We start from the raw sequence: 23,739 nt of genomic DNA, 5'->3' as shown, positions 1-23,739 counted from the left end.
CAAGTGCAAAGTTCTGCACTTAAGATGAAAGAATCTCATGCACTGCTACAGGCTTGGGACCAACTGGCTAAACAGCAGGGCTTCAGAAAAGGACCTGAAGGTTACAGTGGACAATAAGCTGTATATGAGTCAAGAGCATACCCTTGTTACCAAGAAGGCGAACAGCATATTGGGCTGCATTAGTAGGAACATTGCCAGCAGATCAAGGGAAATAATTATTCCACTCTATTCTGCATTGGTGAGGCCTCACCTGGAATATTGTGCCCAGTTTTGGGCCCCCCACTCCAGAAAGGATATGGACAAGTTGGAGAAAGTCCAGTGGAGGACAACAAAATGGTTAGGGGACTGGGGTGCATGACTTTTAAGAAGTGGCTGAGGGAACTGGGCTTATTTAGTCTAGAGAAGCGAAGACTGAGGGGGGGGGGGGTGGAATTTAAATAGCAGCCTTCAACTACCTGAAGGGAGGTTCAATAGAGGATGGAGCTGGACTGTTCTCACTTGTGGCAGATGACAGAACAAAGAGCAATGGTCTTAAATTGCAGCAAGGTAAGTTTAGGTTGGATATTAGGAAAAACTTTCTTACTCGGATGATGGTGAAGTGCTGGAACGGGTTACCTAGAGAGATGGTGGAATCTCCACCCCTGGAGGTTTTTAAAGCCTGGCTTGAAAAAGCCCTGGCTGGAATGATCTAGTTGTGGATCATTCTGCTTTGAGAAGGGGCTTGGCCTAGGTGACCACCTGAGGTCCCTTCCAACCCTAATTTTCTATGATTGAGAACACACAAGAGAGTCAGAATGTTTCACTAGAGTGGCCCAACTTGAAACCAAGTTGACAGTGATTTAACTGTGTTACTGCCCAGCTGCTGTTCAGTGAACTATTTGAATTGTGATCATGTTGACAAGCTAGCTGTCGGTTCCATATCACAAAACACCCTACAGCAATTGGCACTAATTTAACACCCTTCTCAGCTGTCTTAATAGTGGACATATATTTGATAGATCTCCATATTAGTGTAGCCCAGGAACACCCAGGGGTCTGCCTTGTCCACAAGTGGACGGGATGAGGTGGTCAGGCAAGAGTGCTGTGAGAGATGCCTGCCACTGGGGAGCAATACCTTCTTTTCTCTATAGAGCCAGGCCAGGACAAAGCACTTAACTGTATACAAATTTATTGCTATACAAAATATAAATAAGAGACATTAAATATTTACAGTAGAATTGGTATGTGACACAATAACCTGCAATCAACACATTGTACCACTTCGAGGGACTGCAAAACATAGAACAGGTAACTGGGAACTCAGTACAGGTGATCCACAGCTCAAGCAATAATTAACCCCCCTGCACAGATGAACATTAACACCCTGGAACAGGTAAGTCAAGGCATCAACACAGTAAACACATATAAGCATCAACTTGGATAAATCCAGGTAAGTCGAGGTAGCAATGCAACAGACATACACAGGCAACAATACGGGTAAGTTTTGATAATAGGCAATAAACATATGTAGGTAATAAAAACAGGTAAACCAATATAGACCCCCTTAATGAGTACCCATAACTATATTAACATGAACAATGTAAAGCAAACATCAGTCACAAAATATGAGGTGCACTCAGCAACCTATGGAGTGTTCCCTGGAGCCCCTTCTTTTTAGGGCCCCAGGATGTGGACACCACCCCCCTGCTCAATGGAGGAGGCTGCAGACCCTCCTCTTCCAAGCCCACCTCTCCTGTGGGCCCACTTCCCCAGCATCTCACACTCCTAGTCTGAAGCAGATAAGGCTCATTCCCTGGTGGCCAGTCCTGCAAGGGCCTCTCTCCAGCAGTGCCTCTGGCTTCTCTCAATGGCCTGGTGCCCTGCTCTGGACCTGCTCAGCCTCCCACTGTGGGTCTTTCCTCTCCCCGGGCCCTGCTCTGGGGCTCTTTTAGTTTAATGCTGAGCCATACTGCAGGGATCCAGTTACTTGGCCTAGAGCCAGGGCTAACTTGAGCAGCCTCAAGCTGCTCTTGAGGTCAACTCTCCATGTGCTGACCTGAGCACTATGTGGGGCCTGAGCAACCTCAAACCACTCCCAGGGCTGGCTTTCCATGCACTGATCCACACACCGCCCCAACCAGTCATTTACTGGTTTTGCTGACTCAAGCTGCCTTGAGCAGCTCCCAGAGTCTGAGCACTGTGCACTGATTTGCACATTGTCGAGGCTCAGGCGGGGTCCCGATGACAGTCTTCTCCGGAGCTCCTCTCTCCTCACCATCCCTTGCCGCTTCTGCCCCCTGTGTGCCGAGCACATTTTCCTTTTATACGCTTCAGGGGCTCTGCCCCTGAAGTCCAGCGGACCTGCCATGCTTCAGTCTACAATCTGGTCAGGGAGTTCCTTTCACCCTCCCTTCAGGAAGGGGGTGGTGCCCACTTTCCCTAACTTGTTCCTGATTGGTGGATTGGCTCCACCAATCGGAATTGAGGATTCTCGAGCCCCTGGACGTGTTGGAGCTTGATCAGGTAAGTCTGTCACATTAGGAGGCACATCAGAAAAGTAATGTTGGGGAACTTGTGCTATTGTTGCTTCTGATGGATTTACTGTGTGGTTTGGGACTTCAGATTCCAGGGATAAATTGCACACTTTTTGCAGTACTAAGTTAATTTTAAACACAAGGTTTAGGGTAACATTTTCCATAGGACCAAATGACTTAGGAGGCTAAATGCTATTTTCAGAAGTAACTTGGACAGGGGAGATTTTGAAAGGCACCAACTGCACTTAATGCATGTCTTTGCATCTTTAGAGTAACCTAGGAGGGATGCTCCCACTCACATGAACCAAATCTACAAATATGGAACAGAGCTGGTCTGAGGGCACCCATCTATAGCCACTCTCAGAACTTTGGTGTCTGGTAGTCTTGACAGTCTGGCCTATGTGGTACCCCAGATGTTGCATTTCTGGGTTTGGTGCTTGCAAGTAGGAGAACGTGGGTGCTTTCTGCTTGTATGCGTCCCTCCCAAGACTCGATGAAAATGCAGAATAGCCATATCCTTAAAAGCTGAACATGTACTGGAAGTAAATGTGAATTAGCTGCCTTTCAGCTGTGTCTTTGAAAACTTGGCTTTAGGCACCTAAATCCATTAGTTTTCATTAAGACTTAGGCTCCTAGGGCATTTATACACATGCTCTGGGAGGTGGTGGTGGTGGTGGGGTGCGGTTCTTGAGTGGCTCTGAGAGCCGCTCTAATATGCCTGGAGTGTCACGTGTATCAGCATCCCTGTGCTGAAAAATGGCGGTTGGGGCATTTTAACTAAAGACCATCAAATGAGCTTCAGTTAAAGTGCTCCTGCTGCCATTTCTCAGTGTGGGGATGCTGATACATGTGATGCTTGAGTCGGCTGGGGCGCAGTAGTTACCACATTCCAATTAATTGGGTCTGCTCTGACACACTGTAATTACAGCACATTGGACCAGCCTCAGTGTACATGTATAGGCACCCCTAAGACACCTAAACACCTTTCCAAATTTGGCCCTAAGTCCTATTGCAATGGCAGTTTTGGGGCCTAAATAGGTTTTAGGGTGGTACACAAATGTCTTCTTGGATCTGTCCCAATGTCACTTCTGAAAATGTGATTTAGGCTCTTCAGTTCCTTGGGCATTTTGGAAATTTTTGACTGATCAGCAGCAGGTAAATCAATTAAAATCCTGTAGGTAATAGTTGCTAGTATTCAAGGAACACCCAGCAAAATTAATTGGCTAATTTATTGCTTAAAATATTGAAGCCTCCTGAACTATTTGCACAGTATCATTCCATTCTGACATTATGGATGCTGTTGTTACCATTGACCTGCCACATTATATTATCTTCTTAATTAAAGGAGAATTCAGAATAGCATTTCTGACCATGATAAAAGGATAGCTTAGCATTAAAAAGGATAGTGTCATTTTTTTATGCCACCCAAAGGATTCATTAGGAACAATAACTTCAATTACAAAGAAAGATTTCATATATGTGAATCAGTAAATGCAGAAACATTATTTTAATAGGGTGACAGATTCTATGTATACAAAAATGAGGATGTGATCAGAAACCTCAGTTACATTGCTATATCCAAACACTTGTTATAACAGGGACCCTACCCCTTTACTGAAAGGGAAGGTTAGAGAGGGGCGCAGTACCTTTAAAAGGACCCTGCTATGAATAAGGCAAGGCATCAGAAGATGGAGAGGCCACTGTTAGGCTCAGAGGCTGTCAGACCCTAGAGTGCTGTGAGAGGTGCTGCCCAAATCTTACTACCAAGGGTGACACCTGGCAGCAGAACTAAAAGAGCTGCCATTTCCAGAGCATAAATAGTGGGTTGCAGGAGCTAAGCCATAGACAATTAACGGAGGGAGGCAGGACTGCAGCAGAGTATAGTAGGAGGCCTGCTAACTGGACTAGAAGAAACTACTGCTCCTTGTCAAGGGAACCCAGGGCCAGGTGACTGGAAAGGGGAGAAGCAGGAGTAAATATAAAACATGCCCAGGGGCTAGCATAGGGGTAGGCAATTATATTGGCTGGAGGGCCACTTAAAGAGTTTTGGTAAGATCTTGAGGACTGGAGGGTGGGCAGATGGGCAGGGTGGAAAGATGGGCAGAGTGCACTGGGCCTGGCGGATGGGGTAGGCAGAGAGCAGTGTTTGGAAGGAGGATGGGCGAGCAGTGCCAGAATCATGGGGCAGTGGCAGCATGGAGCTGGGACCTGGGATAGAGCTGTGTCTTCTGTTTTTAGAGCTGTTCCCTGTTCTTCTGTTCTCTGTTTAGAGCTGTAAGCCTTCAGACCCCTTCTGTTCTCAGTGGTGGCAGATGGCAGAACAAGAAGCAATGGTTTCAAGTTGCAGCAAGGGAAGTTTAGGTTAGATATTAGGAAAAACTTTCTCACTGGGTGGGTAGTAAAACACTGGAATAGGTTACCCAGAAAGGCTGTGAAATTAGGGGTTCCAACTCTGAGTGAAGCTATTCTGGGAGATTTTTTTTTTCCAACATGACATTAATATTAGCTAAAAAGACTGTTGAAAGCTATCTCCTGGATTGCTTTCAATAGTTACCAGGATATCAATGCTGATTCTGGTAGACTCCTGGCTAATCCAGGAGGGTTGGCAACCCTATGTGGAATCTCTATCCTCGGAGGTTTTTAAAACCCAGCTAGACAAAGCCTTGGCTGGGATGATATAGTTAGGAATGGTCCTGCTTTGGGTAGGGGTTTGGATTAGAGACCTCCTGAGGTCCCTTCCAACCTCAATTTTCTATGATTCTATGTTTCTTGGATTCTATGAAGAGAAAAGCTTGTGTTTCAGTAACTGCCATTCTTAAATCAAAGCTATGTGTATTTATGAGCAACCTTTCACCAGCGTGTAGAGGTTTAGCTTCATTGTTACCCAACATTTTGCCCATAAAACTGCTTACTCAGCCTCTCATGTTGGAGTTGTCATTATTCTTAAGTGACATTTTGCTGTTTGTAGAGCCAAGGCATTTACACCCGGGTTCTTCAACTTCGGGGTCACCGAGCTGCAAATCATGGAGACCACTAACTGAGGAGGCCCTCTCAGTTCTGGTATGTGTTCTTTTAAGTTTGGACTGTGATTCCTGTTTGTGTTGATTAGCACTTTACTCCAATAGTAACTTCACTGATTGCTGTGGGGCTGTATGTAAGATCCTAACTCAGCACAACCCTTAGGCTTTAGTTAACTGTGGCTGTGTCTACATGAGCAGCGGACTGTGCAGTTGTTACTGTGCAGTCATTTGGTACTTGCATAAGCACATACTAAATGATTGTGCAGTAACTGGTGCTACTGTGCAGTATTGTTGCTGTGTGGCTTTTTTCAGATGGTACTGCACCGTAGCTTGTTACTGCTGCACAATATTATCACCCCACAGTTAGTGCCCGCCAATGCTACTGTGTGGTAGCAATGAGCTACTGTGCAGTAGCATCTCATGTACATGTGCCCTGTAAGTCCTATTAAATTTAATGAGATTTATCTAAAATTAAGCACCTATTTTTATGCTTTGCTGGAAAGGGACAGTTTGCTGAATTGTCACTTTGGGTACTAGTCATGGTGAGGAGGAGGGTCGAATTTTTCATTGTATGGAAAGTAGGTTGTGGATATAAACAGGGGTAACAATTGTATCAATATTGGAGGTTAATAATACAAGCTGTTTATGAGGCATCTGTTGTGCAGCATCTTTAATTATACTTCATCCCAGATCGAAGTTAGGGTGATTTAGCTCACTTCCATTGCAGCAAGATCACATGAACGTAATAGTTAAATCATAAAGTTGCTGCATATTCCCAAGCAGTGGCAGTCCTCCCCTGCCCTTCCCCTTTATAGCTGTTAAAAGGTATGTTTGCCCTTACCCAGTTTTCTGGGAAAGTGAGACTTGGTGGAATACTGAGAAGTTTACTATTAACTGTGCTATGAATATATCCTCTCTTTCTCTCCTGGATTTTAAATTGTGGGTAGGAGAGGTAAGTAGGAAACAAGGCCTAATTTGGGATATGTCTGAGGTTTCTGAAACAGTTCATCCAGTTTAACTTACGTAAGGTATGTTGTATTGAAATGTACAAACCTCTTGCTAGCTCAGAAAGCATTGCCTCTTGGTATTTATATCTAACTTATTCAGAATGCATATAGTGTTATATACAGTTATTTCGCAAGAATCAATACACCTCAGAGCTTATTCTGATTTAGTTTTTTCCCCATGAATTCTAATAAATAATAATATTATGACTCAGTGGCAATGAGTCAGAGCCTCAGCAGTACTAACTGTAAAAGTAATCACAGTTCTTTCCCTAAGGGAAAGAAATGACAAACTAAAACATGAATCATCATCCTGAGAGTGGAGGCACAGTGCTTTGTGTTAAGGGTTAAATGTTAATTTATAATAGTTAGAGTGTACACCAACTCTTCTGTTTTATGCAACCAACATATGCCACAGCCAGATCCAGATACTGGTTGCACAGTCAAGGTAAAAAATAGAAGTGTTTCTCTTCTTTTTTTTGCTTTGTACTGAGGAGGATGGAGAGAGAGAAACATTCCCTTCAATTCACTCAAACACCAATAGTAAACTCAGAGTCAGAGATCTAGATTTCCAACCACACTAAGAAAAGCTGATAATTTCTGAAAGGTGCTGAGAGAGTGGGATATTCCTATACTTACATCTTGACTTTGATGTTAAAAAAAACCAAAACAACAAAAAATTATGTAGAACAATCTATCCATGCCAAACGTAATAACTCAAGCAGCCAAAATTTACTCAAATCTGACTACCCAGCCCAGAATTTGCCATGGTATATAGAATAGTTGTTTTAATTTATTATAAAGTTAACTAATTCAATGTAAAAATAGTCAAAAAAGTTTGGAAAAATTTCAAATGGGGGTGGGGAGGAAAGAAGAAGACCGGGTGAAAAAAAACTGTATAAAGCAAGGGAGGCTTTAGTTTAACAAGGAGCATCTGCAAATGTAGACAGGTATGCTGCTGGCTATGAAAATATCCTCTTTGTTTAGGGGCTGGAATAAAACTGTTTAAAGCCTAATTGTGCAAAGACCCTTTGGATACATATCTAAAAATTTCAAGTACTGAACAAATTATAAATACCACAGGCCTGTGAAGCTTTGCATGAACACATTACATGTTAGTGCTATTGTAACTTAAAGCTAGCCATGTCCATTATCAGCAGTGAATTGGCTATAGTAGATTCATTCTCTGTGTTTAATCGTATTGCATGTTAATGACTACCAGATCTGTAGCATAGCTTGGGTTTAGTTTTGCAGGGCCAAAACTGGTTGTGCTTAACAACTATGTCACATTTTATCAGTATAGTGACTGTGTGTGTGTTTCAGCTCAATAGTTTAATTTTGGCCCATAGGTACTGCGCTAAATCTTAGATTTTTTTTTTTTTTTTTAATGGAATTTTGGAGGTTACTGGACCTGGTTCAGGTTTTATAGACGTGGATCAGTGTTAACATTTGCCTTCATTGGAAATAGAATGAGGCCCATTATTGTCCCATTTTGTAACGTGTATGTAAACAATACACAACGTGTACAAGCGCCCTATGCTGACACTTGGTAAAAACCAAGGATATGGCCTATCCCCCTAACGTCAGACAAAATTTGTTTTAAAATGTGATTCATTTTTTGGAGTACCTTGAATAGTCAATGAATTGGAAGTGCCTGGAAATTAGTTACTAAACACTGAACTATATTCAATGAATATGAATCTATCCTGGAAAACACTTTTAACAACGTTAACTTTAAGATGTCTTTTACATTTTATGTTTGGAAATTGCTCAGGTGAGAGGAGAAAACATCCTAGTAGTAATAAAATATTCCAGACAGCTAACTGACATGTTAAATTGTGTTTGTAGCATAAATGTTCCAAAAGAGACTAACTGAAATGCCTATTTTTGTAGCAAAAGCGTTTATAATGTTATAAGTATTAGAAATTTCAATTACTTTTGACGTGGAACAGGCTGGAATGTTCTCCTAGCTGCTTTCATAGCTGGAAGTTACAATTCTAGCTACTTTGAGAGATCCTTTGAAAAACAGCATGTCACATTAAAGATTTCCCATCTCTGAAAGACCCATGACCTATGAGCATTTTGTATTCCTGAAGTTACTCATTTTGGTACTTTGTTCTGTGACTACCGAAAGTTGGCAAAGCATTCCTTAAAGTTGTCTCCACATATGTGGAGATAGTAAGCAGGAAAGCAGCTTTTTCATTCAGACATGACTGGCAGCTGGTCTGAGAGGAACAGTGATGAATTCCTTTCCTGGCTATATTGAAACACCTGGCACTTGGTCCTGCTTGTAGGATCTTGGTGAGATCAGTGCGAGGTTCTGGTCTTAAGAAGATAATTATACACAGAGGGAAACATTTCATTTTAAAAGCAGCAAATGATACACTGTATTTGAGTTGGAGCCAAATGCTTCAGAAATCCATCACTGCTGTTAATAATTAAAAATATCACACACAAGACTTGCTTGACTTTTTCTTTCCTTGCTTGATGGATGGAATTTGGCAGCATTACTGATAATGTAAGAGATTGGAATAGAGAAGTTGTGCAGTATAACAAAAGTACTGAACATGCCTGCAAATGTATATATCTAGAGAACTTAATCCTGGCCATAAAAATTCCATGTGTACTATATGCTCCCTAAGAGGTGGAGAAGAGCAAATCCAGGGTGCTTTTTGCAAGATCTCATCAATCAAAGCTTGGCTCTGCAAAATTGGGATCTGGATCCTACTTCATCTGAAGCTCCAAAGTCTGAATGGATTGAAACAAAAGTTTCATCTTTATTACGGTTTGCTAGAAAACAAGTCAAGTTGTAAATAATTTAAGTTTCTTATTCACAGGTCTAAGAACTGGCTTGTATGCACAAAACCGATAACTTTTGGCAGAGTACAGATTAGCATTTTAAAATATAGCAGATGGTAACTATTTCACCAGGGGAAAACTAGCATCATTTTGCTGTAGGACAAAATAAAAATAAGTTTTTTCCCCCCATGCTTATAGACTGGGGACCTGGTAGAGCTGCAGGCCTAAAAGGCAGATTTCATGTCAAACTGAATTGTCTTCCAAGTTACGGAAATTCATGTGCATTTAGAATTAACTTTTTGTGAAAAAAAGTTGCGTGTGTGTTTTTTTTGTTTCCAACTTTCTGGTGTTTGTGTTGATGCAGTTGGGTGGCAAAATGATTATGGTGTTGTAACTGCAGTGTTGGTGAGAAGTGACCGCAGTGCCCTGTCACTACAAATTGACCCATTTGGACCTAACGGAGGCTGAAATGACAGCAACAAGAACCAGCAAGAATCCGAATGAAAATCTAGGACAGCACTTGATAGGGGAAACCTTTGTGGGGAGCTCACTGGGAAGTCTCAGACTTACTTTGCTGATGCTGAGCAACTGGGATGTAGCTTTCAGAAGTAAGGGCACCAACTTTTAGTTTCGTCTTCCATTATCAAGGGTAAAGAACTTCACCTCTAACACAGTTTTAGTAGTTCAGGCTCCAGTATTGCCTGGGGAATCTATATAGAGGTGTATAAATAAAGGCCAACAGCCCAAGCGTTGTAGGATACTGGGGTGGGAGAAGTGACTGCGTGGCACCATTGCTAATTTTACTTTTGGGGAAAAACTCTCCTTCCCAGTAGACAAATGCTGTTTGGAAATGCAGCAGTGGTGTTGATGTTGCAGTCTCCTGTAGGTAGCTAGACCTTGATGTCTGCCTAATTCCAGGGGTGGGCACTTATTTCGGGAGAAGGGCCGCTTACTGAATTTTGGCAAGCCATCGAGGGCCGCATGACAGGCAGCCAGGGGAAGATTAATATTAATTTTCTAAATGTTTTAGGGGCCCCGTGGGCTGGCAGGACACATCTGGCCTTTTGCCCAGCCCTGGCCTAATCCCTCTGGCTAGAGGTGGGGGGGAATTGCTTTTGGGAACTGGTTTTTGGCTTCGGAGCTGTGAATGAGGGAAGACTGGCATTGCCTTTGCTTCAGCACCTCTGGTCAAGGGCTGGCAGCACAGTGCAAATGTGAGCACATTCTTGTTCTGTTTTCCCACTTCGTGCTTCAACAGGAACTGCATTTGCTTCGCTCCCAACATTTGTATCACCTGGGCAAAGGAGCAGCAAAAGCCCTGCCCCAGCAGAGGGGGGAAAGAGTGGGGTTGCAAGTCCTGGTGCCAGCCTGCCGGCGGCGACACCACGAGCCGGGGAGCAGCACGCACAGGCCCCCGCGCGGCCCGGCCCGGCCCGGCCCGGCCCGGAGCACCACGTGCCGCCGGCAGAGGGCAGCGTCGCCGCGCGCATCTCCTGCGCGCCGCTTCGGCCTGGCGGGAGCCGGGGGGGGGGCGGCTCGCTGCCCTGGGGCCCAGCCCGGGCCCCTGCTCCCTGCTGGAGGTGGCGGCCGCGGTGGAGCGGGGCGTCCGGCCCGGCCCCGAGGCCGGTCCCGCCCGAGCGCGGGGGCCGAGGCGAGCCCCGAGGGCAGAGGCCGGGCACCGCGGGGGCTGCGGGCAGAGCGCGCGTGGGGCAGGGGCGGGGCGGCCGTGCCCGTGGGGGGCGTCCTGCCCGCGGGGCGGTGGCGCTGCGCTGCGCTGGCCCGTGGCGCCGGCCCACGCGTGCGGGCTCCGGCAGTGCCCGGCGGGCAAGGCGGCCGCTTGGCCAGGGACCCCCGAGCCGGGCGCTGAGCCGAGCCGTCCCCGCGGGCGCCCCGGCGGCTCCCGGTCCGGAGCGCGGCGGCGGGGCGGGGCGGAGCCGCGAGGGGCCGCCTCCGCCGGCGCTGGCGCCCTAGCCCTATAAAGCCGGCCGGCTCCGCCGCATGGGCTGCGCTTCCCCCCGCTGCGGCGAGCGGCCCGGCCCGGCCCCGGCACGTGGAGAGGACGTGGGGCCGAGCCGCGTGCCCTGCCCCGCCGCGGGATGGCAGCGCCGGAGCTGGCGGCCTGGCTGCTCGTGGCCGTGGGGCTCGTGCAGGGTGAGTGGACGCGCCGGGCGAGCCCCGCTCCCCGGGGTCCGCCGCGCCCCGGGGCAGGGCAGGGCAGGGCACGGCAGGGCAGGGCAGGGGCTGCCGCTTCCCGGCTCGGGCTGGCTGTGGGGGGCGAGGGGAGCGACTCCCGCTCCTGCCCCCGCTCCGCCTCGCGCTGGCCGCGCCCGCCCGCACAGGGGCTCCCCCCCCCCCCCGCACCCCCGGGGAGACGCTCGGTGCGGAGCTGCCTGTGGAAATGTGCAGAAGGATTAAACAGATCCTCCCTCGGTACAGCTCGCGGCGCTGGGGTGCCCTGGTCTTGTCGGTGGCAGTGTGAGCAGAGAGAGCAAAGGGAGCTTCTGCCCCAGGCGGCTACAGTCTAACGTGATACCTGAGCTTTCATTGCCCTCGTAGCCTTCGTTCCTTCTTCCGCTCGCATCCCGCCTGTCCGCACATTGCGCGATCCTGGCTATAGCTAATTTAGACCAAGTAGCAAGTTATGAACAGCGTGATCTTCTCCATTGCGCCGTACTCCTACTGGCCCCCGGGCCAAAGAGGGCAAATGCTGAGGCGAGCGTCCTTCTTCAGAAAAGCTTACCCCTGGCAGGAGAACTGATTAGAAAAGCAGTTTCTGCCTGGTGAGGTTCACCACTGAAGAAGGGAACACCGGTAGCTTTGGGATGAGGCTTTGGTATAGTAACAAATGGAATGAATGGGTATATGGTAGTATTTCTCGAGGAAGAGTGTAAAATAGTAGGTGATGCAGTGCCTGGTTTGGCTTGTAGGAGGAGAGCGATCGGTTTAGCTCTTGTGTGATGGAGGTCGGTGGTGACTCCTAAGAACTTACATTTACTTCTGTGTTCAGTGTCCCTGCAAGGAGAATTCCAGAGAAAGCTCTACAAGGAGCTCCTGAAGAATTACAACCCTCTGGAGAGACCCGTGGCCAACGATTCCCAGCCACTTACTGTCTACTTCACGCTCAGCCTTACGCAGATCATGGATGTGGTGAGTCTTTAACTTGAAGGAAACTACTGCTTCAGGGGGTAGTTTTTTCCACCTCAACTTCCAGTTGCCTAGCAATAGAAATGAGACCTTGCGATGTGACTACCACACACTGCTACCTCTCTGGGAAGCATATGTAGCTCAGGAGATAGTGAAAAGGAAAGTTATGACAGACTGGCTTTTACATTTTTTTTTCCTCTCTTTTTTTTTTTTTTTTTTTTACTACAAAAAAAAATTGAGTATAGTTTGCCTTTTTCTGAGAGATGCCCACTCTCCACGTCAGAGCCCTACCAAATCTTGGTAGTAGATTGCCATCAAAGTAAGAATCAAGAATCCCTTTTTGCTAAGATTTAATTTTATTTACAACAGTTAGAAGGATGGTCCCATTTATAAGATGAGAGAAAGCAAAGATCTTAATTTTTAGTGACCAATAAAGATCTCTTGACATTTTCTGCAAGAACTAGTATTTCCTGGCTAAATTATTTTGTTTGTTTAGCTCTTCTTCATACCCTATCTCACTTTTTTTAACCACTTACTAGCTCTTGGATTATATGCCAGAACTCATTGCCTATTGAATGTAAAGGAAGTAGTTCCTGTGTAGTTTGTAAAGGGCTTGGGGATCTTTTGAATTTAAAAAATAATAGAAACGTGAGTGACTTCAAGCCTGTGTAACATATATGCTTGAGGCAATCGGTACATGATATCGCAGTTGTTATACTTTACAGTTCATGACACTCTTCATTTTATTGTACTTATCTAGTCAGCGTTCTTACTAAAGAGGTCAGTTATTTAAAAATTAATAGTTAAGCTCTGAATGCCATAATGTTTCCAACAGATGTTCAAAGTAAGACAATGATGGCTTTATTTATGATGGGTGAATTACTCTTTGCTCCCTTAAAAGCTGCTAGTTGGCAAAACCTGGTCATTTTTCATTTCCTACCCAAAGGCCAGTACACAGAGCATTATGCATGTTGAAATATCCGTAGCTTCTGATGTCGCTTTTTAGGATGCAAGTCTTAGATTTTAGGATACCTGGAATGGAAAGCGTGCTAGATATTTTTAGTTAAGGCTTATCATTCACCAAAGTGAGCATAGCTTGCACAAGAAGCTGTTTAGTGTCTCAGCTATTATAGCCAATCGGCAAACCTATCAGTTATATCCTGTCAGTAGCTGATGGCATTGTAATCATTTCAGTACCCAAGATGTGGGATAGCAGAATAGAACTGGCAGGCACCTCTTGCGGATGCTAGGGAAGGAAAGCTGTGTGTGTTCGTTTAGAGCAGAACAGAAAATTTAAAGAACCAGCAGGTTAAATGTACTGCTGCATAATTTAAGATTGTGGCTGGGCCCTTGTGAGTACATAAGAGTGGAAGTGTGTACACAGCTGTGCAGAGGCCAGTTCTAGTGTGAGTCAAAAGTACAGGTGTAGCAGCAGGCTAGTGTTGTAGATAAGAGTTTCCTAGTTGGACTTGGCCTGGGGAAGTTGGCATTAATTCTGTTCGTGAAGGTGGTTTCATAAGGACTGAGCAAGAATTGGGCCCTCTTGTGCTAGAGACTCTGTAAATGGTCCCTGTCCTTGCAGAGCTTAAATAGACAAATCAGGGAAGGGGTGGGGAAAGGGGCATAATAGAATCAAAGGGGACTGTGGTGGCTGGAAATGACATGTTAAACTCAGCCAGTAAAAAAAGGGAATTAAGTAGGGAGGTGATGAAGCAACTGGAAAGGAAAATGAAGTGAAATGTAGGAGGTGACTTGAAGATGGTAGGAGTGGCAGGCCTGGAGTGAAGCTCAGAGGAAGGCTGTGAGGGAGGCTGGTCTCTGGTGCAGTCGGCCCCAAAGGAGAACTTGATACACTTTAGACTACACTTCTTGAATATCTGAGGTCTCTGTTTGGCTGCTAGAATAGTTGTTCCTATCAGTTCTGGCTGGCTCCTTTCTGCAGTTTTTCTCCCTGTACTGGAGTTTATTCAGCTGCACTAATTTTGCTTGTAGAGGCACCCATATGGTAATAGAGCTCCTGCTGCAGCGTGTGCTTTGGCAGAGCCCCTGGAGGAATTCTGGCTGTTGCCCCAGAGAGACATGGCCCTCTCCATGGTGTTTCACAGGGCTGTTCATTCTGTCCAAAACAGCCTTTTGTAAAGTCCAGACTGATCCATGTATTTCATTCTTTTATCACCAAAACCAGGTAATTTTGATTTAAAACCCCCCCCCCCCCCCCCCCCCCCCAAACCAGTGTTCTTTTGCAAGGAGCTACATATTGCAGCATCAAACTGTGGTCCAGATGAATGGCATGGGGCAGTCTGCAGGCTGGATTGGGCTTGCAGACCACCTCCAAGTGATGGGTTGAGTGTGCGGCCCAGCATGGGCTTTACACGTGAGGCTAATCCAGTGCACACCATGTGATATGTGGGTCGCTTCAGACCCACATGGAGCACCATGGGCTGGATTTGGCCCGTGGACTGTATCTTTGACACCTCTGTCTTAATACACTAGAACCTAAATGTGAAACTGGCGGGACAGATGATGAGGAAACCCATTATCTTGCACTCAGTTTTTTAACTCAAATAATGAAAGTAAACAAGCCATGTAAGAAGAGAGACTTAGCCTTATACTATTTCACTTTTAATAATTTAATGTACTACTTATAATGTAGTTGATAGTATTTCAAGATCTAGGGGCAGATATGGTGTAGCCCTACTGATCTCTGTAGGGAGAAGTAATTAGCCGTGTTAGGCAGAAGAAAGAGCAAGGTAGCAACTTTTATTAAGTAACCTGTTTAGAGAGGTATGAGCATTCATAAGCTACAGGCTTTGTCAGGGAAACCCTGCAAGATTAATGTGTTTGAACCAAGTTTATCTGTCCCTTTTGAAGGTCTTGTTTATACTAGAAGGGCTTGAGGTATAGCTACATAGGCAAAAGTAATTTAATTATAAATTAATTCGTGGTAGATGGGTCGGTCTCGACCTGGAAGGGTGTGGGCAGTGGGGTCCCGCAGGGTTCGGTCCTTGGACCGATACTCTTTAATGTCTTCATCAGCGACTTGGACGTGGGAGTGAAATGTACTCTGTCCAAGTTTGCAGATGACACAAAGCTATGGGGAGAAGTGGACACGCCGGAGGGCAGGGAACAGCTGCAGGCAGACCTGGATAGGCTGGACAAGTGGGCAGAAAACAACAGGATGCAGTTCAACAAGGAGAAATGCAAAGTGCTGCACCCAGGGAGGAAAAATGTCCAGCACACCTACAGCCTAGGGAATGACCTGCTGGGTGGCACAGAGGTGGAAAGGGATCTTGGAGTCCTAGTGGACTCCAAGTTGAACATGAGCCGGCAGCGTGACGAAGCCATCAGAAAAGCCAATGGCACTTTATCGTGCATCAGCAGATGCATGACAAATAGGTCCAGGGAGGTGATACTTCCCCTCTATAGGGCGTTGGTCAGACCGCAGTTGGAGTACTGCGTGCAATTCTGGGCACCACACTTCAAGAAGGATGCGGATAACCTGGAGAGGGTACAGCGAAGGGCAACTCGTATGGTCAAGGGCCTGCAGACCAAGCCCTACGAGGAGAGACTAGAGAAACTGGACCTTTTCAGCCTCTGCAAGAGAAGGTTGAGAGGCGACCTTGTGGCTGCCTATAAGTTCATCACGGGGGCACAGAAGGGAATTGGTGAGTATTTATTCACCAAGGCGCCCCCGGGGGTTACAAGAAACAATGGCCACAAGCTAGCAGAGAGCAGATTTAGACTGGACATTAGGAAGAACTTCTTCACAGTTCGAGTGGCCAAGGTCTGGAATGGGCTCCCAAGGGAGGTGGTGCTCTCCCCTACCCTGGGGGTCTTCAAGAGGAGGTTAGACGAGTATCTAGCTGGGGTCATTTAGACCCAGCACTCTTTCCTGCTTATGCAGGGGGTTGGACTTGATGATCTATTGAGGTCCCTTCCGACCCTAACATCTATGAATCTATATAACTTATATCAGTTGCCTGAATTAAATAGGATTCTAGCATATGCTATGTATTTACTAACAGGTTTTGCTGACTTTGGTATGCCTGTTGGGAGTGTGATTATTTTTCTTTGTCCTTTCCTACAGTCCGTGCTGGCAAAGCCTTTACATGTAGATCAGGCTCAAATGATCCGTGGTACTGTACAAACAGTTGGCTATTTGATACTCAAGTGACTAAAGGCCAAGAGCTAGTCAACTTTAGAGTTATATTCTTCTGGAGTTGTCAAGTGTAATAGAAAATGATAAAAGTGAAGGGCAAATATCCGTTGATCACTAGCCAATCTGGATATAATTCAGCTGGCAGACCTGGTTAATCTGAATTGAATGGAAAGCTCTCCTTTCTATATGAATTAAAAAAAATCTGATTAACAGTTACAAGCCAGTGGTACTTTAACTACTTACTGTGAAATTGATTATGTCTTTCTTGGAGGGGGTGGAATTGAGGTTGACAGGCACACAGAGACACCAAGCTTGACAAATTGGGCTTCATTGCCTAGAACAGATGTTTTCTACATTTTCAGCAAGAAGCAGGTATTGATCAGGATGATTAATTGCTGGAGCAAATACATGCTTAACAAGCTAGTAACCAAACACACAAACAGTTCATACTTCCCACTAAGTTCTGTTTCCTTTACTTAGTGGTGCCCTGAACTCAAAACACCAGCTTTGCCTGAGGTCCCTGAAGAATGGTTTGCACAAACCCATAGTACACCTGGGGCTGTCTTCATCATTTCCTGCCTCCTCTCCCCCCCACCTCCGCTGGGGCATGGGAAAGGGCCGTAATGTATTTCCAAATCCTCCCAGACCAGTCAGTACTCCTCCTTACTCCTGAAGTTTTACATACGTTCTGTGTTCTAGTCACTGTTCCCTTGCTCAGGTTACTGAGTGTACCCTTTTTAAACCACTGCTGTCTATTAGCAGTAGGAGGTGAGAGAACTATGCTCAGTAGAGCTCTTTGGTAGCAGGGTGCATTTGATTTAAATCAAATCTTTTTTAAATTGCTGGTTGGGAAGCCTTGATTTAATCACTGTTTTCTACAAAAAGTGAATTCCTGTTTGATATAACTTTAATACATATTATTCAAAACTGAGAGAGTTAGATTTCCTTTTTAGAAGGTACATACTATACATTTTAAAGCAGCGATTTAGTTTGATATTTTTTCAGACTAATTTTGCAACTACATCAGAAAATTAAATTATGATTTGGTTATTTTATTTACCAAAGCTTATTGAAGCAGATATGTGTGAAGTCATTGGGAGGTGAACTGTCTCCAATTCACTAGATTAATCATGGATATTTGGGGGATATTTTTTTGCATGCTGTATTAGGAGGACAACAGTAACAGTTACCAAAAACAGACTTTTTTTTGTAATTGCTTTATTTAACTAAAACAACAATGCTCATGTATTTTGGATATTTTTCTTCAATAAAAAAACATGTATAATTATTTTAACAAAACATATATTTTTGAATTTTTAACTATTTTAGTTATAAATGTGAAATGTGTTTTTTAACAAAAAATTTAAATAGATTATTTCAGCCAGATTAACACGAGAAACTTTAAAATACTGGTTATGCAGCAAATTTGGTCTTCAGCTTCCTCTTCCCAATTCATTGACTGGAAAAGAAAGACAAGCTTTCCTGCTTTTTCAGTTTCCAAGTAATTTCATGATTTAGAATGAATTAGTTCAAAGGAAGAAAATTTTCTTTCTACACCTGCAGAAGAAACTACTGCTGTTTAAAAGCTGGGTTATCACCAGGAATCCTGGTTTTCTCTGATTAAAAATTGCGAATTCTCACATTTTTTTTAAAAACCCAAAATCCGTGATAAAAATTAAAGGCCCCCACAGCACTGCTGGTGCCCCACACTCCCTCCCCCCACAGTCTCAACAGCCCTCCCGATGCCCCTTGCAACAGCCCCCCAGACCTGCAGGCACAGACACTGACACCCACCCCAGCAGGTAAGTGTGTGTGGGGGGGAAGGGGCAGGGCAGGGCAGGAGAAAGGGAAGGTCCTGGGGGAGTAGATCAAGAAGGGGAGGGGAGTGTGTCCCTGTGCCCACTCCCAGGAGCAGAGCCAGGGGTGCCGCTCCGTGGGCCACACACGTGCCGGCTGGCCTGACAGGAGGTTTGCACATGGAGGCTGCCACCACAACTCTGCCACTGCACCCTGCGCTACCATCCCACGGCCACCTGCACAGCTTTGTGAGCAAGTGGCACAGGACACGGCAGTAGCAGTGTGGTGGCAATCACTGTGTGCGGTGTCACACATTTGCCGCCCGGCCGGGGGGTGAAACGGGGCTTGCATGCAGTAGCATGCCCTGCAGCCAGCAGCATGGCTCTGCAGTGGTGCAGGGTGGTGGCAGCTGCATGCAGGCTGGGGGGGGGCTTTCTGGGCAAGCACTGCCACCATGGAGCCATGCCCTTTGCCCCTGGGGTAAGTGGGGCTTGGGGGCTGTGGAACAGGGCTGGGGAAGATGGTTGGGGGCTGAGGGAGTGGGGGGTGCTGCTGGCCCCAGGCAGCATACCACAGCTGGGAGCAGGGCCAGGGGGTGAGGGCAGGGGTGCCCCTCTGTGGGGGGGGCTTTGTGAGCAAGCAATGTGGGGCGCAGTGTGGCGGTGCCTGCCACGCGCAGGCTGCACACATGCTGCTCAGCCACCTGCACAGGTCCGTGGCCGGCTCTGCAGCCGTGGCGAGGGATTGGGGGAGGGGGGCTTGCATGCGGCGGCTGCTGCCGCTTACTTGTAGGGCCATGAGAGCGGTGACGGCTGCTGCCTACAAAACCTGCTGCTGCTGCTGCGGAGGTGGGCCCAGAGCTGTGCAGCCAGGTGGCGGCGGCAGCATGGCGGTGGCCGAGTGGCACACAGCCATTCCCATGCCACGCTGCTGCCACCGGCCGCACAGCTCCGAACACGGCTCCGCGGCGGCAGTGGGAGGTTTTATAGGCAGTGGCAGTCACTGCTGGCAAGGGCAGCTGCTGCCACTTTACCTGGAGGGCTGCCCATGCCAGCGGTGATGGCCACTGCCTACAAAGCCTCCCACTGCTGCTGTGAAGCTGTGCTTGGAGCTGTGTGGCTGGCGGCAGCGGCGCAGCATGGGGTGATGGTGGCCAGGTGGCACACAGCCATTGCCATCCCTACCTCCACCCCGTGTTGTGCCGCTCCCGCCGGTGCACAGCTCCCGGGCATGGCTCTGCTGCGGTAGTGGGAGGCTCTGTAAGCAGCAGCCATCACTACTGGCATGGGCCGTCCTCCAGGTAAGCGGCAGCAGCTGCCCATGTCAGTGGTGACGGCTGCTGCCTACAAAACCTGCTGCTGCCACGGAGCCGTCCTTGGAGCTGTGCAGCCGGTGGCAGCAGCGTGGGGTGGGGGTGGGGATGGCTGTGTGCCGTCTAGCCACCCCCATGCTGTTGCTGCTGCCCAGCGGCTGGCTGCACAGCTCCGGGCACAGCTCTGTAGTGGCAGCAGGAGGTTTTGTAGGCGGCGGCCGTGACTATTGTCACGGCCCTACAGGTAAGCAACAACAGCTGCCGCATGCGAGCCCCCATCCCTCACCGCAGCTGCAGAGCCAGCCGTGGAGCTGTGCTCCGGCCACATGCCAGCCACCCTCTTCCCCTCCCCTGGGCAGGCAGCTGGGCGGCATGCGTGCAGCCTGCACATGGCGGGCACTACCACACCGTGCCCCGCATTGCTTGCCTGCAAAGGCCCCCACAGAAGGGCACCCCTGCCCTCACCCTCTGGCCCTGCTCCCAGCTGCGGTGTGCCACCTGGGGCCGGCAGCACCCCCCATTCCCCCAGCCCTGCCCCACAGCCCCAGTTACCTCCATGCTCCAGGGGCAAAGGGCAAGTCTGATCCTGAGCCCAGCCTTCGCTGCTTCAGAGGCTCAGGACCCGCCCTTCCCTCTCTCCCTCCCCCTCTGGCCAGGGCTGGGGATTTCCCACCCTTTCTGCAATCTGCTCTTGCAGGCTGGAGCTGTGCCAGCCTGCAAGAGCTGTTTGCAAAAGCGGAGAATCTGCGGATTTCTCTGCTAAAAAGGGAAATCCGCGTTTTCTCCAATTTTTAAAAACAGGGAATCTGTGGTTTTCTCCTTTTTTCTATGGGAAACGGAAAACCCGCATCCCTGGTTATCACTTCAATAATCTCTAGTGGATCTGTGTGCGTAAGTGACTTCCACCAGTCCACTTTCTTTAAAACCTCATCAGCGAACATATATTTCTTGAATTCTTCACCCTTTGGCCCTGAAATGTTATTATAGTGGGTATTATAGAGGGATGATTGCTGGATGCCCATGTCATAGCCAACTCCTCTTCTTCAGCATTTAAGGATTGACCCTGGTACTGAATATAGAGAATATTGGCAAGAAAATGAGCTGGAGATAGTGCTTAATCCATTTTTTTTTTTTTTTTAAATGACTGTAATTTAATTCTGTCATTGCTTATTTCTCTTTCAAGGTCTCACTCAGTTCCTTCCAAATTTCAACAGCATCAGCAATAAAAAGCGACTTTGTTCAAGGCTACAGAAATAGGCTTCAGGATAGTCAGCATATGTTCTACATTTCTCTTTAACCCAGTGTTGAGAACTTTTGGCTATGACAGTTCTGTCTGTTTTGTCATGGTTTTGTTCACAAATTGTCACCAGATTAGGCCAGTTCTCAATATATTGCTCAAAGCAGTCCACAACTGAGTTCCAGTGCACATCTTTTGGGAGAGTTAGTTTGGTTCCTTCTGCTTTCTTCAGAGCAGCTGCTGCAAAGTGGTTGCTATAGAAGCTTTTTGCAATTTCAACGTTAGCCTTTATTTCTAGAGCGTGGAAGTCTTTGGCTAAGAGATGCAGCAAAGTGAACACTGCAGTCATATGTTATTAGCAGGGGTTCTGGTTTTCCCTGATTTAAAAAAAAAAAAAAAAAAAAATTATAAATTCTCTTATTAAAAATCCCCAAATCCATGATTAAAATGAAAGGCCCCTCACAGAATTCCCCCCCCTGCTGCTGGTGCTCCTCACTCCCTTTCCACAACACCCCCAGCCCTGCTGGTACCCCTTGCCTCCCACCCACAGCTCCTGCTCCCCCAGCCCTGGGCTCCCAGTTTCCAGGCTATGGGGCAAGGACTTAGGTCTGCAGCTCCCTGCCCCTGCAGGAGGCTGCAGCGGAGTGGAGCCTGGATCTCCCCCTTCCCCCTCCCCTGCTGCCTGCTCTCTGCAGACACAGGTGGAGTCGGGGTGGTGGGGGCTGTTCCCTGCTGCAGCGCGCGCTCCTAGGGGGCAGGGGGACCTATGACCCCACATCTGTGCAGAAGCTGGGGGCTATGCACTGCCTGCTGTGGGCTCCTACCCTGCTGCCCTGCCCCAGTGCCTCCGCAGCCCAGTGTGTGTGACCCTGTGCCATAAAGAGCAGGAAGCTACCTGCTACAATGAGTTGTGCTCTGCTCTGGTGAAGCATACCCTGCCTGTGTGGCTGCAGCGGGGCAGCAGTGTGGGGTTGCATGTGTGCAGGAGATGCAGGCAGCATGGAGCTTGCAGCAGCAGGCAGCTTTGTGTGCAGCTCTGTTGTTCCTTGCCACTCTGACTTGCACATGCTGGGCTGTGGAGGCCCTGGGGGAGGGCAGTGTGTGGGCCGGGAGCGGTCTGAGGCCCTCGGGGGCGCGTGGCAGGCTGTGGCCAGCAGCCCTGGCACGTGGGTCGGGGAATGCAGGCCGGCGGACTAGAATTAGGCATGGACGCATAGCGGTTGATTAAAGATTATTTTACTTACATTGTAGATGGTCACGGTTCAGGCAGGAAAAACTTGCTTGCGTTGCAGTTACAGACAGACATGTGGAATTTGCTAGACTCCACAACACAAACTCAAACAAGACCCGCAGAAAACTCGAGCCTCTTGAAATAACTCGGACAGAGCTCTGGATACACACACACACACACACACACACGAAGCTTGCTAGGCTCCGTGGAACAAGCGCGCAGGGAAAGGGTTCGTCGAGGGATTGCGCTCGGTGACGGGGAGAGGCCAGAGGTTGATCAGACCCCTATAGCCTTCTTAAGGCGCATGCTGGGTCTGTTAGGCTCCACAGCGCTTAGAGTTCTTCACGAGATGTGAAGTCCTCCTCCACGAGATGGTTGTGGAGTCCTCCAACTTGGGCGGACACCGCTCAAGCCTCTTATACGGCTAGCAAGCCAATCGCTAGCCGCCACGTGGGAATAATTTAGAACTGGCCAATAGTGGGACACAAATTTGCATGCGGGTGGTGGGAACTCCTTTGCACTGGGGTTTTCTCTTTGCAACTGAGAAATGCACCCTGCAAAGAAAGCTCCTCGTGGCGGGAAATAATTTAGCAGTGCCGAAGCGCGCGCACACAAAATCACACCCTTGGGTTGTGACAGGCAGCAGGGGAGGGAGCACAAGCCTGAAGCGGTCAGCACACGGTCCGCACCCTGCACACACATCTGAGGGGCACAGGTTCCCCCCCCCCCCCCCCCCCCCAGGAGTGTGTAGAGCGGTGGGGAGCAGCCTGCCCTGCGCACAGATCTGGGGGGGGTGGGTCTCTCCTGGGTGTGCATGTAGCTGTGGGGAGCTGGCCCTGCTTCCCTTGCCCCCGGAGGAGCTGCCTGTGGCCCTGTCCTGTTCCCAGGCCCCAAGCCCCAGGCACTGCCCGGCTGGGCAGCATCTCCCACCTTCCCTGTGGGAGCCTCAAATCCCTCCCCCAACTTACCTGGAGGAGCTGCTCTCCAGGCTGCCTGGGGCCCCCTGCCCTGACGGCCCCCTTCCCATCCCTTTGCAGGATGGAATGGTGCTAGCCTGCAGAGGGCTCGTTGCAAAACTGCAAACTCTGTGGGTTTCTCTGGTAAAATGAGAAATTGCAGCATCCTTATAGGCTTGGCAGTGCAATGTTGGCTAGCACTATGGAAGAAAGAGACTTGGGGGTCAGCATTGACCACAAGATGAACATGAGCCTGCAGTGTGATGCTGCGGCTAGTAAAGCGACCAAAACACTGGCTTGCATCCATAGATGCTTCTCAAGCAAATCCTGGGACATCATTCTCCCCTTGTACTTGACCTTAGTGAGGCTGCAGCTGGAGTACTACGTCCAGTTTTGGGCTCCACAATTCAAAAAGGATGTGGAGAAGCTTGAGAGAGTCCAGAGAAGAGCCATGCGCATGATCAGAGGTCAGGGAAGCAGACCTTACGATGACAGGCTGAGAGCCCTGGGGCTCTTTAGCCTGGAAAAGCGCAGGCTCAGGGGTGATCTGATGGCCACCTATAAGTT

The 23,739-nt window shown here is 48.0% G+C and overlaps 1 protein-coding gene across 1 annotated transcript in view; it reads left to right on the top strand.

Annotated features, from left to right (window-relative positions):
- The first annotated feature begins 11,241 nt into the window (after positions 1-11,241).
- Positions 11,242-23,739, top strand: part of CHRNA7 (cholinergic receptor nicotinic alpha 7 subunit) — a 97,598-nt gene continuing 85,100 nt past the window's right edge. Inside the window, exons 1-2 of the mRNA XM_014599894.3 lie at positions 11,242-11,487; positions 12,344-12,483. Of these exons, the coding sequence (XP_014455380.1) occupies positions 11,433-11,487; positions 12,344-12,483 (195 nt within the window). The 5' untranslated portion in view covers positions 11,242-11,432. The remainder of the gene's footprint in view (positions 11,488-12,343; positions 12,484-23,739) is intronic.

This window comes from Alligator mississippiensis, chromosome 11, assembly GCF_030867095.1.
Source record: "Alligator mississippiensis isolate rAllMis1 chromosome 11, rAllMis1, whole genome shotgun sequence".
NCBI lineage: Eukaryota > Metazoa > Chordata > Crocodylia > Alligatoridae > Alligator > Alligator mississippiensis.
This window is presented reverse-complemented; position numbering and strand designations above follow the sequence as displayed.